At 41.5% G+C, this 12,824-nt stretch overlaps 1 protein-coding gene across 1 annotated transcript in view; it reads left to right on the top strand.

Moving 5' to 3' along the window:
• The window catches only part of LOC115078073 (cytosolic phospholipase A2 gamma-like), a 51,984-nt gene that overhangs the window by 11,642 nt on the left and 27,518 nt on the right, over positions 1–12,824 (top strand). Inside the window, exons 3-8 of the mRNA XM_029580694.1 lie at positions 3,487–3,524; positions 4,394–4,508; positions 4,914–5,056; positions 8,345–8,543; positions 9,752–9,869; positions 11,840–11,980. Coding sequence (XP_029436554.1) covers positions 3,487–3,524; positions 4,394–4,508; positions 4,914–5,056; positions 8,345–8,543; positions 9,752–9,869; positions 11,840–11,980 — 754 coding nt within the window. The remainder of the gene's footprint in view (positions 1–3,486; positions 3,525–4,393; positions 4,509–4,913; positions 5,057–8,344; positions 8,544–9,751; positions 9,870–11,839; positions 11,981–12,824) is intronic.

A 12,824-nucleotide genomic window follows, 5' to 3' on the forward strand; every position in this document is an offset into this window, starting at 1 on the left:
CCGAGGCACGAGCCAAAGGTAAAATAAGAAAATTTGGGGTAGTTAGGATAGGGATAGGGGGAGGGGAGGATAGGGGAAGGGGAAGGGAGGTCAGGCTAGGGGGGTTGGGAAATTCCCTCCCAGTCCGCTCCTTAATTGGAGCAGATTGGGAGGGAACTGGGAAAGGCCCCGATGCATCACCGCGTGTATTTCCTTAACTATACCCCCCCCCTTGCGCGCGCCGACTCGGCATTTTATAACATGCGAGCATCCATGTGTGCACGCCGGGTAGCGCATGCACATGGACGCGCGCACATAAGTTTTGAACATCTACCCCTTAGATTTTTAGAGCAGATCCAGTGATAGGTCATTTTTGGGGTGACTTTAACACAAAGATTGAGAGCCAAAACAGGATGGAGAAGGGTTTGCATTCACTTTCCCTTGTATCACCAGGAATAAATAGCGGGGAAAGTAAATAGCAAAGTAAAAGAACTGTTAATGTTTCGTTGTACTTGAAAAGAGCTTGGAAAATGCAACTACCTCTCCCTCAGCAAAAATGGAGAGCTAGAAAGACATTCCTTTGCATTGTGCCAGACTACAGGCTTCAACATCTCTCGTATAGGAGTTTACTGGTGAAATGTTACAGAGTATAAAGCAGATGTACTAAGGTGTGCTGAAGATTGCAAACAAATTAATGCATGCTAAAATGGGAAAATAACCTACACTCTTTCATTTAAAAAAGCTATGGACACATTATTTGCTAATTTAGTTCGTGTTATTTTGCTATTGCGAACTTCAGTGCAAAATCTGTGCAACATAGCTAATGATATTCATATAGGTATGTAAATCAACTCACTGCCTATATTCATATAGCTAAATAGCATGTGCTAAAATGCTCAAATATCAACAGAGCCATTTTTGGAAGATTCATAACTGTATCTCAGGAAGGTGTAATTATTTTTTTGCTATCATGGGAGCATTATCAGAAGAAATTGAATGCACAGAATTCACCTCTGACCTCACTTGAATGCAATTAATACTGCTGTCATTGTACTCTAATTAGCACTTGACAGCAATTGATTTTATTTCAGCTTAGTGCATCTGTCTCTACATATAAAGATTCTACTAATTTGAAAATAGCAACAACAAAAATATTTGAACTATTATTCTGTTATATTTTGGATAAAATTAAATCCTTGATTTTTATGCAAAGGATATGATTTGAATCTCTATGGGTCAGGAAGCTGTTTGTAATAAATTACTCTGCTTAGTAGTAATTTTCTTTAAAAAAAAAAAAAAAAAAAGGGTTTCAGCTTAAAGTCAGCAGCAGCTTCCACTTTCACTTTTTCTCACTGAGAAAAAGGAAGCAAATTTAAAAAGGTTCCAGGTCAATGACAAAAGATTGCAGGTTGGTGACCTCTCATGACCTGGCAGCAAATCACCATTGCCTCTGATGAAGCAGAGCAAGATGGAGGCGAAACTAAAGGAATGCAGACAGAAAGTAGAGGAAAGTGGAATTTTATTGATAATCATTATTGGAAATTTGATACATTTTCAAAAAAGGAACGCACAGTTAACGTTTATGATATGAAATTTCTAGAAACTGAGGGGAGCAATTTTAAATAGTTTGTGGTGTTTCAAAATTTGTGCAGGACCTTTTTATTGCAGGTTTATTTCAAGCAATTTTACAAGGAAAACTATCTGGGGGTTCTTTCCCTTGAAAAAGTCCCTTGGAAAATTGGTTACAAGGTACAGGCTTTGAAAGTGCTCATGTACATTTGCTTCTGCTATTTATGCAGATGGCACATAGATTTGAAAATTAAGGGGTAGATTTTCAAAAAATGCGCGTTCGCGTACTTTTGTTGGCGCACCAGTCACAAACAAAAGTACGCTGGATTTTAGCAGATACGCATGTAGCTGCGTGTATCTGCTAAAATCCAGGATCGGCGCGCGCAAGGCTGCCGATTTTGGGCAGCCGGCACGTGCCGAGCCGCGCAGCCTGCCTCCAAGGCCGCTCTGATTTCGGAGCGGCCTTGGAGGGAACTCACTTTCGCCCTCCCCTCACCTTCCCCTCCCTTCCTCTACCTAACCCACCCCCCCGGCCCCATCTAACCCCCCCTACCTTTCTCCACGTATTTATGCCTCCCGGAGGGAGGCGTAAATCCACGCGCGCCGAGACACGACCCGCGGGCGGTTCCGGAGGGCACGGCCACGCCCCCGGACCGCCCCTGGCCGAAACCACGCCCCCGGGCCTGCCCCCGAAACGCCGCGTCCCACCCCCAAAACGCTGCGTCGATCGGCCCCGCCCCTGACACACCCCCCCGACACGCCCCCGTCAAAAAACCCCGGGACTTACGCGAGTCCCGGGGCTCTGCGCGCGCCGGCAGGCCTATGGAAAATAGGCGCACCAGCGCGCAGGGCCCTGCTCGCGTAAATCCAGGCGGATTTACGCGAGCAGGGCTCTTAAAATCCGCCCCTAAATGCACGAGGGGTGTGCATTAATAAACAATTTGCTTCATTTTCTATCATTTTGTTTATCACCTTTTTTTTGTGTGTGTGTGGTTTTCTTTATTTTATTTTTAGTTTAGTGTACACCGCTTCAATTTAGCCCACTCTAAGATGTGATAGTGTGCACTAACTCAAATAGGGGCATATTTTAAAAGGCTTACGCGCGTAAATCCTATTTTCAAATGGCCCGGCGGCATGCGTAAAGCCCCAGGACATGTTTAAGTCCCGGGGCTTGAAAAAATGGGCAGTCCAGGGGCGGGGCAGTCCTGGGATGGGGCAGGGGCATGGCCAGAGGCCTCTCCATGGCTGCTGGGCTGGGGATTGCGCACCAGCGGTTGACCGGCACGTGCAAGTTGCGCCTGCCTCTGGCAGGCGTAACTTGTGAAATAAAGGTATGGGATTTTTTTTTTTCGGGCTGGGGGTGGGACAGGTAGGGGAAGGGAGAAGAAGGTGGGGGGGGGGGGAATGGGGAAAGCCAGCTGGTCTCCCCAAGGGCTCGGCATGCACAAGGTGCACTAGTGTGCACCCCCTTGCGCGCGCCGACCACTGATTTTATAACATGCGTGCGGCTGCGAGCGCATGTTATAAAATTGGGCGTACATTTGTGCACACCAGGTTTTAAAATCTGCCCCATAGTGTGCACTAAATCAAAATATTGTCAGTAAATGAAAATTGTGTTAATGCTTTTATTGTTTTAGATTAGAAATATGAAACATATTAAGCAGCGTCATTGATACTGACTATGCCATTAAAAATGAAAGCACATCCTTATTAAGTACTCACTTTCCTCGCCTAACCTAGGAATGTTTCTTTTTACTTGGGTTAAATATATGTGTGATCTGAAAACCTGAGGGTGATTTCAATGGCACAGCCTTAAACCAGGCCAGTCTTCATGTGTAGACATTTATTTAACTGAGCAAATTGCCTGCTGAATGCACTGTGCTCAAATCAATCCTATTGATTCTGTCTTAATAATATTGCATTGCAATTTTTTTTCAGTTTCCAGAAGGAAAAACTACAGGTGGATCAACATCTGGGCAAGCATCATTACTTTTCTGCTCTTTGTTCTTTTAAATATTTATTGTTATTATTTCCAAATATACTTGTGTTGTACTATTGCACGGTTATGATAGGTAAAACTGGATCACCATTCTCTTACTGTTTCACCACAATGCAATGTGTTTCTGACACCTGGAGCAAAAGCTAGGATTGGCAAGATTTCCTGACTTGAACATTTTCAAAAAAAATAGCATCAATTTAGTAATGTTAATTTGAGACAGGCTGAGGGGAAGAAGAAGAGCAAGAGATATATTAAACTGAAAAAAATAAATTCAAACCTTGGGCATTAATGAAATGCAAAAAAATTTTAAATGCTGCCAAAATGCTTTTAAAATTGTTTTAACTATGCACATTGAAACATTTGGACCATTCTTGTCTAGACTTGAATTACTCTTCCACACAGAATCTTTCCAGCTAGTCTAGTATGTCACTATATTTAGATTTGTAGTAATACACAATTTATTCATAATCATTACACTGTGCACAAAAACTGCCACAACGAGTGCAAACGTTTGCAAACACAATAGTGCACATTATATACTGGGTCTTTTTTTGCATGATAATACCCTTTTGAAGTGCAATAAGCCTTACTCTATTGACCTCTAAATCTACATTTTCCAAAAAAGTCAGTCAGATTTAAGTTCCCTGTTGACGCTGATTCTGTCTGAGCACATTCCCCCCACCCCCCAACCCCCAATATGAACCTTGATTTTAAAAAGGGAAGAAATAAAAATAATTACCAGCATTGATCAGAATGTTATTTTAATTACATTTTTAGTAATTAATGTTTATTTTTATGAGACCCAAACGGTCAGCATTTTACTTGCAAAAAAACGTTGACTTTCAGGAGCGGAGGAATACGGATTTCCCCAGACCTCTCAGATGGTGAAAAGAAGGCCATCAAAAACAGAAAGGCGAAAGTGATTTCCTGCCTTAAAAAGCATGGAATGCATGTGGATCTGGTACGTTTAAATAACTATAACAGAATAATAACATTAGTGTTATGAGTAAGAATTCATTTGTCATTGCCCTCAGCCCTCTCTAGAAGGTTCTCGATACATACATTTTTTTCTGTTTTTCATGAAGATGTATACACATTAACCTTACTAGCTTCCTTTGCTGCCTTCCTTTGGAGAAATATTTGCTTTTTTTTTTTTTTTTGCTTTCTTTAAAATCAGACTGCTGAGATTGTGCTTCACACTCCTGGCAAGTCAGGTCAGATCAAGCTTGTTTTCATGATGGTGGAAAAAATTTCAAAGGGACTTTTGGAATGAAACAGCATTTTAGAAATAATATTCAAGAAAATATGGGACAAGCACAATATGAGTGGTCACATTCTAATTTTGTATCTGATTTTTGTTCATTAGGATAATGTTCCAAAAATTGCTGTTGTGGTGTCGGGTGGAGGTTTGACTGCAGCAATTGGTTGCCTGGGAAGCTTGTGGGAACTTAAAAACCAAAACCTCTTGGATGCTGTAACTTATCTGCCTGGATGCTCAGGGTCAACATGGTAGGTACTACAGGTATTGCATTGACAATATTTAGAAATGCATGAAGAATCATCAGCCACACAAAAGCAATGCACAAGATAATCCATGGCATGGCCTTCCCTCCAAAGAGTTTGCAATCTAATCTGGATCATAAAGCAGTACCAGCATATTGTCTGAGATTTCATGGCAAATGGTGAGTAAGGAGAATATTATCCAAGGTGTTCTGTTTCACAGTTCAGAAAATAATATAATATTGTCACATTGAAAATGGTCAAGGGTGGGATGCAGCTCAGTGCTATAACAGAAATGGCTGCCCTTATCTTCACAAGAAAAAGACTTAACTTGTAGTGGCAAAGCCCAACAAATCCATCACTTTATTTATGTAATCCCTGGGCTAATATCCTCTCTAGGACTACATAGGGTGCCTTTACGTTTGTTCAAAATCCATGATTCCTTGTTTGGAGTGGGGTGGGCTGGAGGAAGACTTCTCTCCAAAAATCAGAATGATAATTGATAGTGGTTCCAACTTGACTTTACTGAAAATGAATTGCAATTGATGGAACTGTCCTACAGGTCCTTCCATTTACCACCTTAATTCATCAATAAATCTGTAACTCTGCAATCTGTTTCACATTGATCTTCTATTCTTTATCCCTTCGAGTCCTAGGGTTAATCCCAAAATTCATAGATAGAATTCTCTATCTTCTCTTTAGATGACATAATTAAATGTCCTATTCTCAAATCTTTATCCAGATGTGGCAAATACATTCTTACTTTCTCATCCTGTCTCCTCTGAGTTCTCACTGGTACCTGACAGGTACCCCTTCCTCTTCTCTTTAACATTCAGATGATATAGTTGTGGTCTACATTAGACAGGTGCCGCAGGTCTAATGCAAACTCAAATTTCTTCTACCCTAGAAATGGGTAAAAATGAAATCGCTTACAGGAATTGTAAAAGTTCACATGATCTCTCTGGATGAGGGATACCAAACTCCTTTACGCGTGCAACCCTTTTAAAATCCGCCCCATATGGGTACATTTTATAAAAAAGCGCGAGCGCGTACTTTTGTTTGCGGACCAGGTGCAATCAAAAGTACGCCATATTTTATAAGATACGTGCGTAGCCGCGCATATCCTTTAAAATCCGGGGTCGGCGCGCGCAAGGCTGCCCAAAATCGGCAGCCTGCACGCGCCGAGCCGGGCAGCCTGCCTCCTTTCCCTCCACCCCCCCCCCCCCGTACTTTTCCCTGCCTTCCCCTACCTAACCCCCCCCCCCCCCCAGTGCTATCTACCCCCCCCTACCTTTATTGCACAAGTTACACCTGCACGAGGCAGGTGTAACTTGCACGCGCCAGGCCGGCCACTGGCGTGCCATGGTCCGGTCTGGGGGCTGGTCTGGAGGCCGTGGCCATGCCCCTGGAATGCCCCCGATGACACGCCGGCTGCGGCATGCCCTCCGACACGCCTCCCAACATGCCCCGATGACACGCCTGCTGCGACATGCCCCCCCCCCGACACGTCCCCCCCCCCCCAGGAAAGCCCCGGGACTTATGCGCGTCCCGGGGCTTTGCACGCGCCGGCATCTTGTGCAACATAGGCTCAGCGCACGCAGGGGGAGCTTGGGCCAGGTTTTCGGGGGGTACGCGCGTATCATATGCGTGCACCCCTTTGAAAATCTGGCCCAGAGTGTTTTGCTGTTGTGTGAGAATTCTGCACTTACTACAGACTTCTGTACCACTGGTGCTTTTGTTCAACATTAGAAACATTCCATCTGTTCTAATCCTTTTAGCTGCTGTCACACTGTGTTAATTTGAACATGTTTTTAATATTTTTTTAAAGATCTCACTGACCTAGAGCAAGGTTAGTAGTTTTTGACCCCTTCTCACCTTGGGGAAGATAGGTTATTTCCTGGCAAGGGCTGTGTTTGCAGTGATTTATTCAATTTTAAACCTGTTGCTGTGTGAAACAGTGTAGTACCAGTGCCACGGTACCTAAGATAGAGAGACTGTGTTAACTCTCTGTATCTGGGTCTGTGCACTGTGTAGTGTACAAGAGTCAGAGCATCCACAAAGAGAACAGTCTGTGCTAGTCACCACCATAGGTAAAGCCAGCCACATTGTAGATTAATTGAATTTGTTACTGTATTTATTACCAGTCTAAAGCTGTGCTACTACTTATATACATATTAGAGCATTGTACGATTCTTTGCTTTTTCTGTGTGTGTGCACATGTGAGCAATGCACTACTCAGCAGAAGAAAATATTAAAATAGTTCTACTGAAGTGCATTCTCTCTGTGTTGTTCAAAGTTACACTCAGAGGGATCACTGTAGTCACAGTAGTGCCAGTGTGTAACACACACATCCACTTAATTTAAAGAAATAAAAATTAAACCAATTTTCTCCATCATTTAAATCCCACAAGCCCCACATACATGCTTGCTGCATTATGTGACATGAATAAATGAAACTTTTTTTTTCATATTGAAACTAATGAAATAAATATGGGTCTCAACAAACTAAAATTAATTTTTTTGTTCTGCACATCCCTAGATTTTAATAGGGTTGTGCTTCATTTGAAATTAAATAGACAATATCTATGCCATTTCATGTTGTATTTTAAACTATGCAAAGGAAAAAAAGATAACGTTTTGTGTAATATTTTCTATCCATTTTTGTGCGTACTACTTGTAGATAGTGCACACTTGTTCTCTTCATAAAAATCTTAACCCAGGGATCACCAGAGACCCTGTTCAGCCCCTCCTCTGTCCCTGGAGGTGGTCAAAATTCCCATAGTAAGATAATGTTTGAAGAAAAAACCCTTTTCACCTTACCCCAACCCCTCCCTTCTGTTAAAAAAAATAGATCCTCTATCTGCCAGACTCTTATTGTCCATCCTATCCTACTCTCTTGACCCATCCCATATTTGCCCCATTTTTCTACTGGGGGCCCAAAGTGACTCCTCTTCTCACATATCAGGTAACTGCTAGTTTCTAAAATGATATCTCAATCCTGTGAGAGAGTTACCTTGGGTGTTATCTGTCACATGATGGGGGCAAAGGACCAGTTGGTGCCATTTTAGAAAATGGCAGCTGCCGTGTCCGTGAACAGAGAGGTCTCTCCAGGCCCCACTAGACCAACAGGCATGCACTCCCCTGAAAACCGAAGTTATTGAGCCTGTTATCAAAATTTGTGGCATCTAAGGAGCTTTGGAAAACATTTTAAGAGCTCCATTGAAGTCGATGAGGCTAGTTTGTTGTGTAAGAAACTTAACATGGCCTTTTCTCCTGTACCTCTGCCTGGTTTTGCAGGTGTATGGCTCCACTCTACGAAAAGGGTGACTGGACACAGAACCTGGATTCTATCGCCACAGAGATGTGCGACAAGTTGGCTGGCCACAGTTTTGATGCCAAAAAAGGTCTGGAGAAACTCCTAGCAGCAGCCGAGCAGGACAACTACTCTTTAACACACTTCTGGGCCTATAGTATTGTTAACTACACCACTAAAGAAGTAAGTGGGGCATGATTACTTAAGGTGCAAACATGTTGATGGCCATGGTGTCCTAAATTCTTCTGCAGTCCATATTTAAAAGCTATTTAGATGGATAACTTAAAAGTTACCAATGAACAGAACTTCTCATACAATTATATGTATTCAAACATGCCTTACGTGCTCTTTTCTGCATACTGCCATGCACTGTAAGATGACTATAGTCTTCTATTTTAGGACCGAAATACTTGGGTCCGCTTGCATCGCAAATAGCTCATTATGTGGAATTGATTTTCAGAGATGCCCGTTAAGTTGCAGCTGTGTTTGGATTTTAGTGACAAAAAATAGTTTTAGCAGCTTATGTGGATGACATTTTAAAAGTGCAACATTTTACCCTGCCTCTACCACACTCTTCCCCAGCCAGTAAATTAGGTCCTTGTTCCTGTTAATGACAGCAAAATATGGCTTCCGGTTGTTGAATGCTCACTTTTGAAGTATCCAGTGTCGTCTCATGCACTGTTACACTAAGAGGTAGATTTTAAAAATATGCGCCACTGGCGCGAACAAATGTACACCGGATTTTATAAGATACGCGCGTAGCCGCATGTATCTTATAAAATCCGGGGATGGTGCGTGCAAGGCTGCGTGCAAGGCTGCGCGTCAGGAGGCCCCCCCCCCCCAAGCTGGCCAAAAGTTCCTTTTGGGCCCAACGAGGGGTCCCGGAGCGACCCCGCGGGGAATCACGTGACGCCGCGTCACTCCGACGTGATGCCGACGTGACGTGCTCCTTGCAAAGGAGTTCAGGAATGGCGTCCTGACCCCGCTGGACCACCAGGGAGTTTTGGTAAGTCTTGGGGGGGGGGGGGATTAAGGCGGGTGAGGGGTTTAAATTTTTATTTGCACATATGGACATAGACTCAACTTATGGAATTCTCCATATGTCCATATTGACCGCAAATGACCCCCCCCCCTTTCGACTTATGGACTTATGAACTTAAACTTTTGGTCTGCACATCCCTACTATTAACTCAGGGCAAGGTTTGGGGGGGGGCAGTTTTACATACACAGTCAGAGATACAAACAGCAAAGTTGACATCAGTGAAGATTTTCTGTCACTTGGAGTGATGAAAGGTAAAAGAGGAGTTGATTTGTACAATGCACTCTCTACCTAGCTTGGTTGATTGCTAATGCAAATTGATAAATGAACCTGTTACTGTGTTCCTTGCCAGATTATTGAGAATGGGATATCCAGTCACCAGGCTGTCTGTGAAAATGGAAGTGTCCCGTATCCCATTTATTCCGCTGCTGACAAACAGCAATTGGATAACAAAGGCAGGAATAATGCAGGTAAAACACAAGGACAGCTGTTCTTTTTTTTTTTTTAGTGAGGCAGGGAGGAGGTAGGGTATGACTCTAGAACATTTAAGAATCAACCCTAAATATATATATTTTTTACTTTAACCACTTAATTTTAGCATTCATATTATGAGTGAGAAAATATATTTGTAAAACCAATTTAAAGTCAAAGGAATATCACTTACATCTGTTTTAAGGATAGACAAGCTGGTTAGCATTAGGCTTGAAATACTTAACAGGCCTGGAGTCTCTGATCTACTCTGACCTGATACAGTTTGAATTAAATTTGACCCTTCTGTGAAATCTAAGATCCATGATGCATCTTGATTTTGTGATTTTTGATCTGGATAATTGTTGAATGCATGGCTTTAATGTTTAGTATGCACAAGGGCTTTATCCTAACTCCTGGCCATCCAAGAGATGTTTAGTTCAATCCCCATTAAATAAATAATAATAATGATTAATGAAGTCAGGATTATGCTCTGTACCACAGAAATTTAAGAAGCAAAGGTCACTCGATATTATTTTATCATTGTTCTCCCTTCTCATGCACTCTACTTCTTTACTGATAGCTTGACCTTGCTTTCTGTTTCATTATTTGTCTTGTTTTACGTTCGAGCCATAGATTGTTACTGGTTTTTCATATTAAAAGAACTGATGAGGTTATATTATCAGAGATTGTATAATGTTAAACCACAAAGACATTTTGTGCTATGCAGTTTGCCACAGCATGTTTGTTATGTGTGTTTATATTGAAGACGTCGCTATGGAAATATGTTGAATAGCAAGCAAAGGAAGGCAAGAGTGGAGCAACAGGACTTGAAGGCAGTTTGATAGTGTTGTGTCAAGCCTGACAATTGTAAGATTGCCAGGAATTTGAGCAGCCATATCAATCATGAAGAAAACAGAATGCCTCATAAGTTGTGACAATAAATTCCACTAGAGCAAGAGAAATTTGAATGTGCTCTCTGCTTCATCACAGTTACTAAAAGTTTGAAGCGGATTACAATATAAACAAAACAATACATAATCAATTAAAATAATGCAAACACAGACTAACAAAACCTGCAAAAGCTCCCATAAAAACTAGCACAATGCTCAGCATATCAAACATTTCTTACTGCTCATTCCTTATTTTAACTAAACTTTGAGTAAATAAAAAAGGTTGTAATAGCTTTTTGAAAGTGCCATGGCATTCAATTGTCCTTAACCCATTATATCCAACGTATTTTAAAAGGAAGTGCTCTAAATAATTGGGATATGATTTAATTGGTCTGCAAGAGTGTCCCAAAACAACAGCCCAGTAATAGAGAAGCCTCTGTCTCTAGTGATTTTCAAGTGACCTGCCTTGATAGGTAGTGCCTCCAATACCATGTAAACCATGAGGATTATATAAACCGTTATGATGGCGAAACCGAATGATGGCATACAAAACACGTTAAATAAATAAATACATACATAAATAAATATTTAGCTTCAGATCTGAGGGACCGCAAAAGTTTAATAGACCCACAAAATTGTGCTCATCCAACAGTCTGAATTTCCATAAATTATTTTCTGGATTAGAGAAGCCACTTTAAATTTTCGGAGTTATGTGATCCTGGAAGTATGAGCCTGGTAAAATTCATTCTGTGGCATTTTGCACCAGCTGGAGGGGATGAAATGCACTGTATAGCAATCAAGCAGAAAGTGTATTACAAAAATCCAGTCTGGATGTCACCAAGGCCTTCAGAACGGTCCTGAAAACACAAGAAGAACATGTTAGCACTAAACCGTATGAAGTTTAAAGAGGGAAAATGTCACCACTGCATTTCTCCGTGGTAGTAAAGAGGTAGTATTTGAAGATGTTGCAGCAGATGGACTTTGAAGACCATATCAGTCATGTTGTCAGATTATTGCTTTAAGGACAATGTTTCCTTACCAGTAAAAATAAATCCTCCGCATTTCTTGTGTGTTCCCAGGAACCTGGTTTCAGTTCACCCCCCATGAGGCTGGATACCCCTTGCTTGGAGCATTCGTGAGCAGCAAACTCTTTGACAGCAAATTCAGTAACGGTAAATTACAGAAGAAGGAACCCGAGAACGATCTCTGCTATCTTGAAGGTAGGCTCGGCTTCCTCCTTCCCAGAATTGGATGAATGGTGACTGAGCCTCTTTATTTCTTAAATCACTAATGAGGGACTTAGTAAACTCTCTTGGTTAGGGAGAGTAAGCATGGACTCAATTCACTCCAGTTTTCTGCAAATGCTGATTCCCCCTGACACACCCCCACCAACCCCCACCCCCACACCCACAGAAATCAAACAGCAATTGTCATATTCAGGCAATATTCACCAAAGAAAATAAAAAGAGAAATATTTATCACAGCCTGAAAAAAAAAAAAGATATTTGAAGGGAATTAGAGGAGGAATTAGTACAGATGTTCCAATAACACTTGTCACTCCTCCATACAGATTTGCATAGGAACACTAACTGACAGCAGTTAGACTCAAGGGGCTATGAGAAACTGGGATAAATTGGAGCAAGACTGTTGCCATAACTGCACAGCTCCCCACATTTCCTGCAGGAGTGATTCTAACAGTTTTACAACTTTCACACTTTTGAAAACATAGAAAAGATGGCTAGGCAATTATTCACAAATGTACATTTTAGGGATGTGCATTTGATTTTTTTTTTCTGTTTGGATTAATTAATACACTCTATTATTTTGAGAGGCGTACAAAAATATTGGCATGCAATTTTCGGAATTAGCATACCCTAAATCAATTCAATGTGCATTAGTTCATGTTAATGGACAGTAATCGGTTTACAGTGCATTAAAAATGTAATGATGCTAAAATGTAATGAAACAAATGAAAGAAATAATTAATTGAAACAAAACAGCAGAAAACTTCTGACTGCTCAGCCCTAATACATTTGCAAAAAAACTCATAATAGTTGTAGGAAA

The sequence above is a fragment of the Rhinatrema bivittatum genome, chromosome 16 (genome assembly GCF_901001135.1).
Source record: "Rhinatrema bivittatum chromosome 16, aRhiBiv1.1, whole genome shotgun sequence".
Taxonomy (NCBI): Eukaryota; Metazoa; Chordata; class Amphibia; order Gymnophiona; family Rhinatrematidae; genus Rhinatrema; species Rhinatrema bivittatum.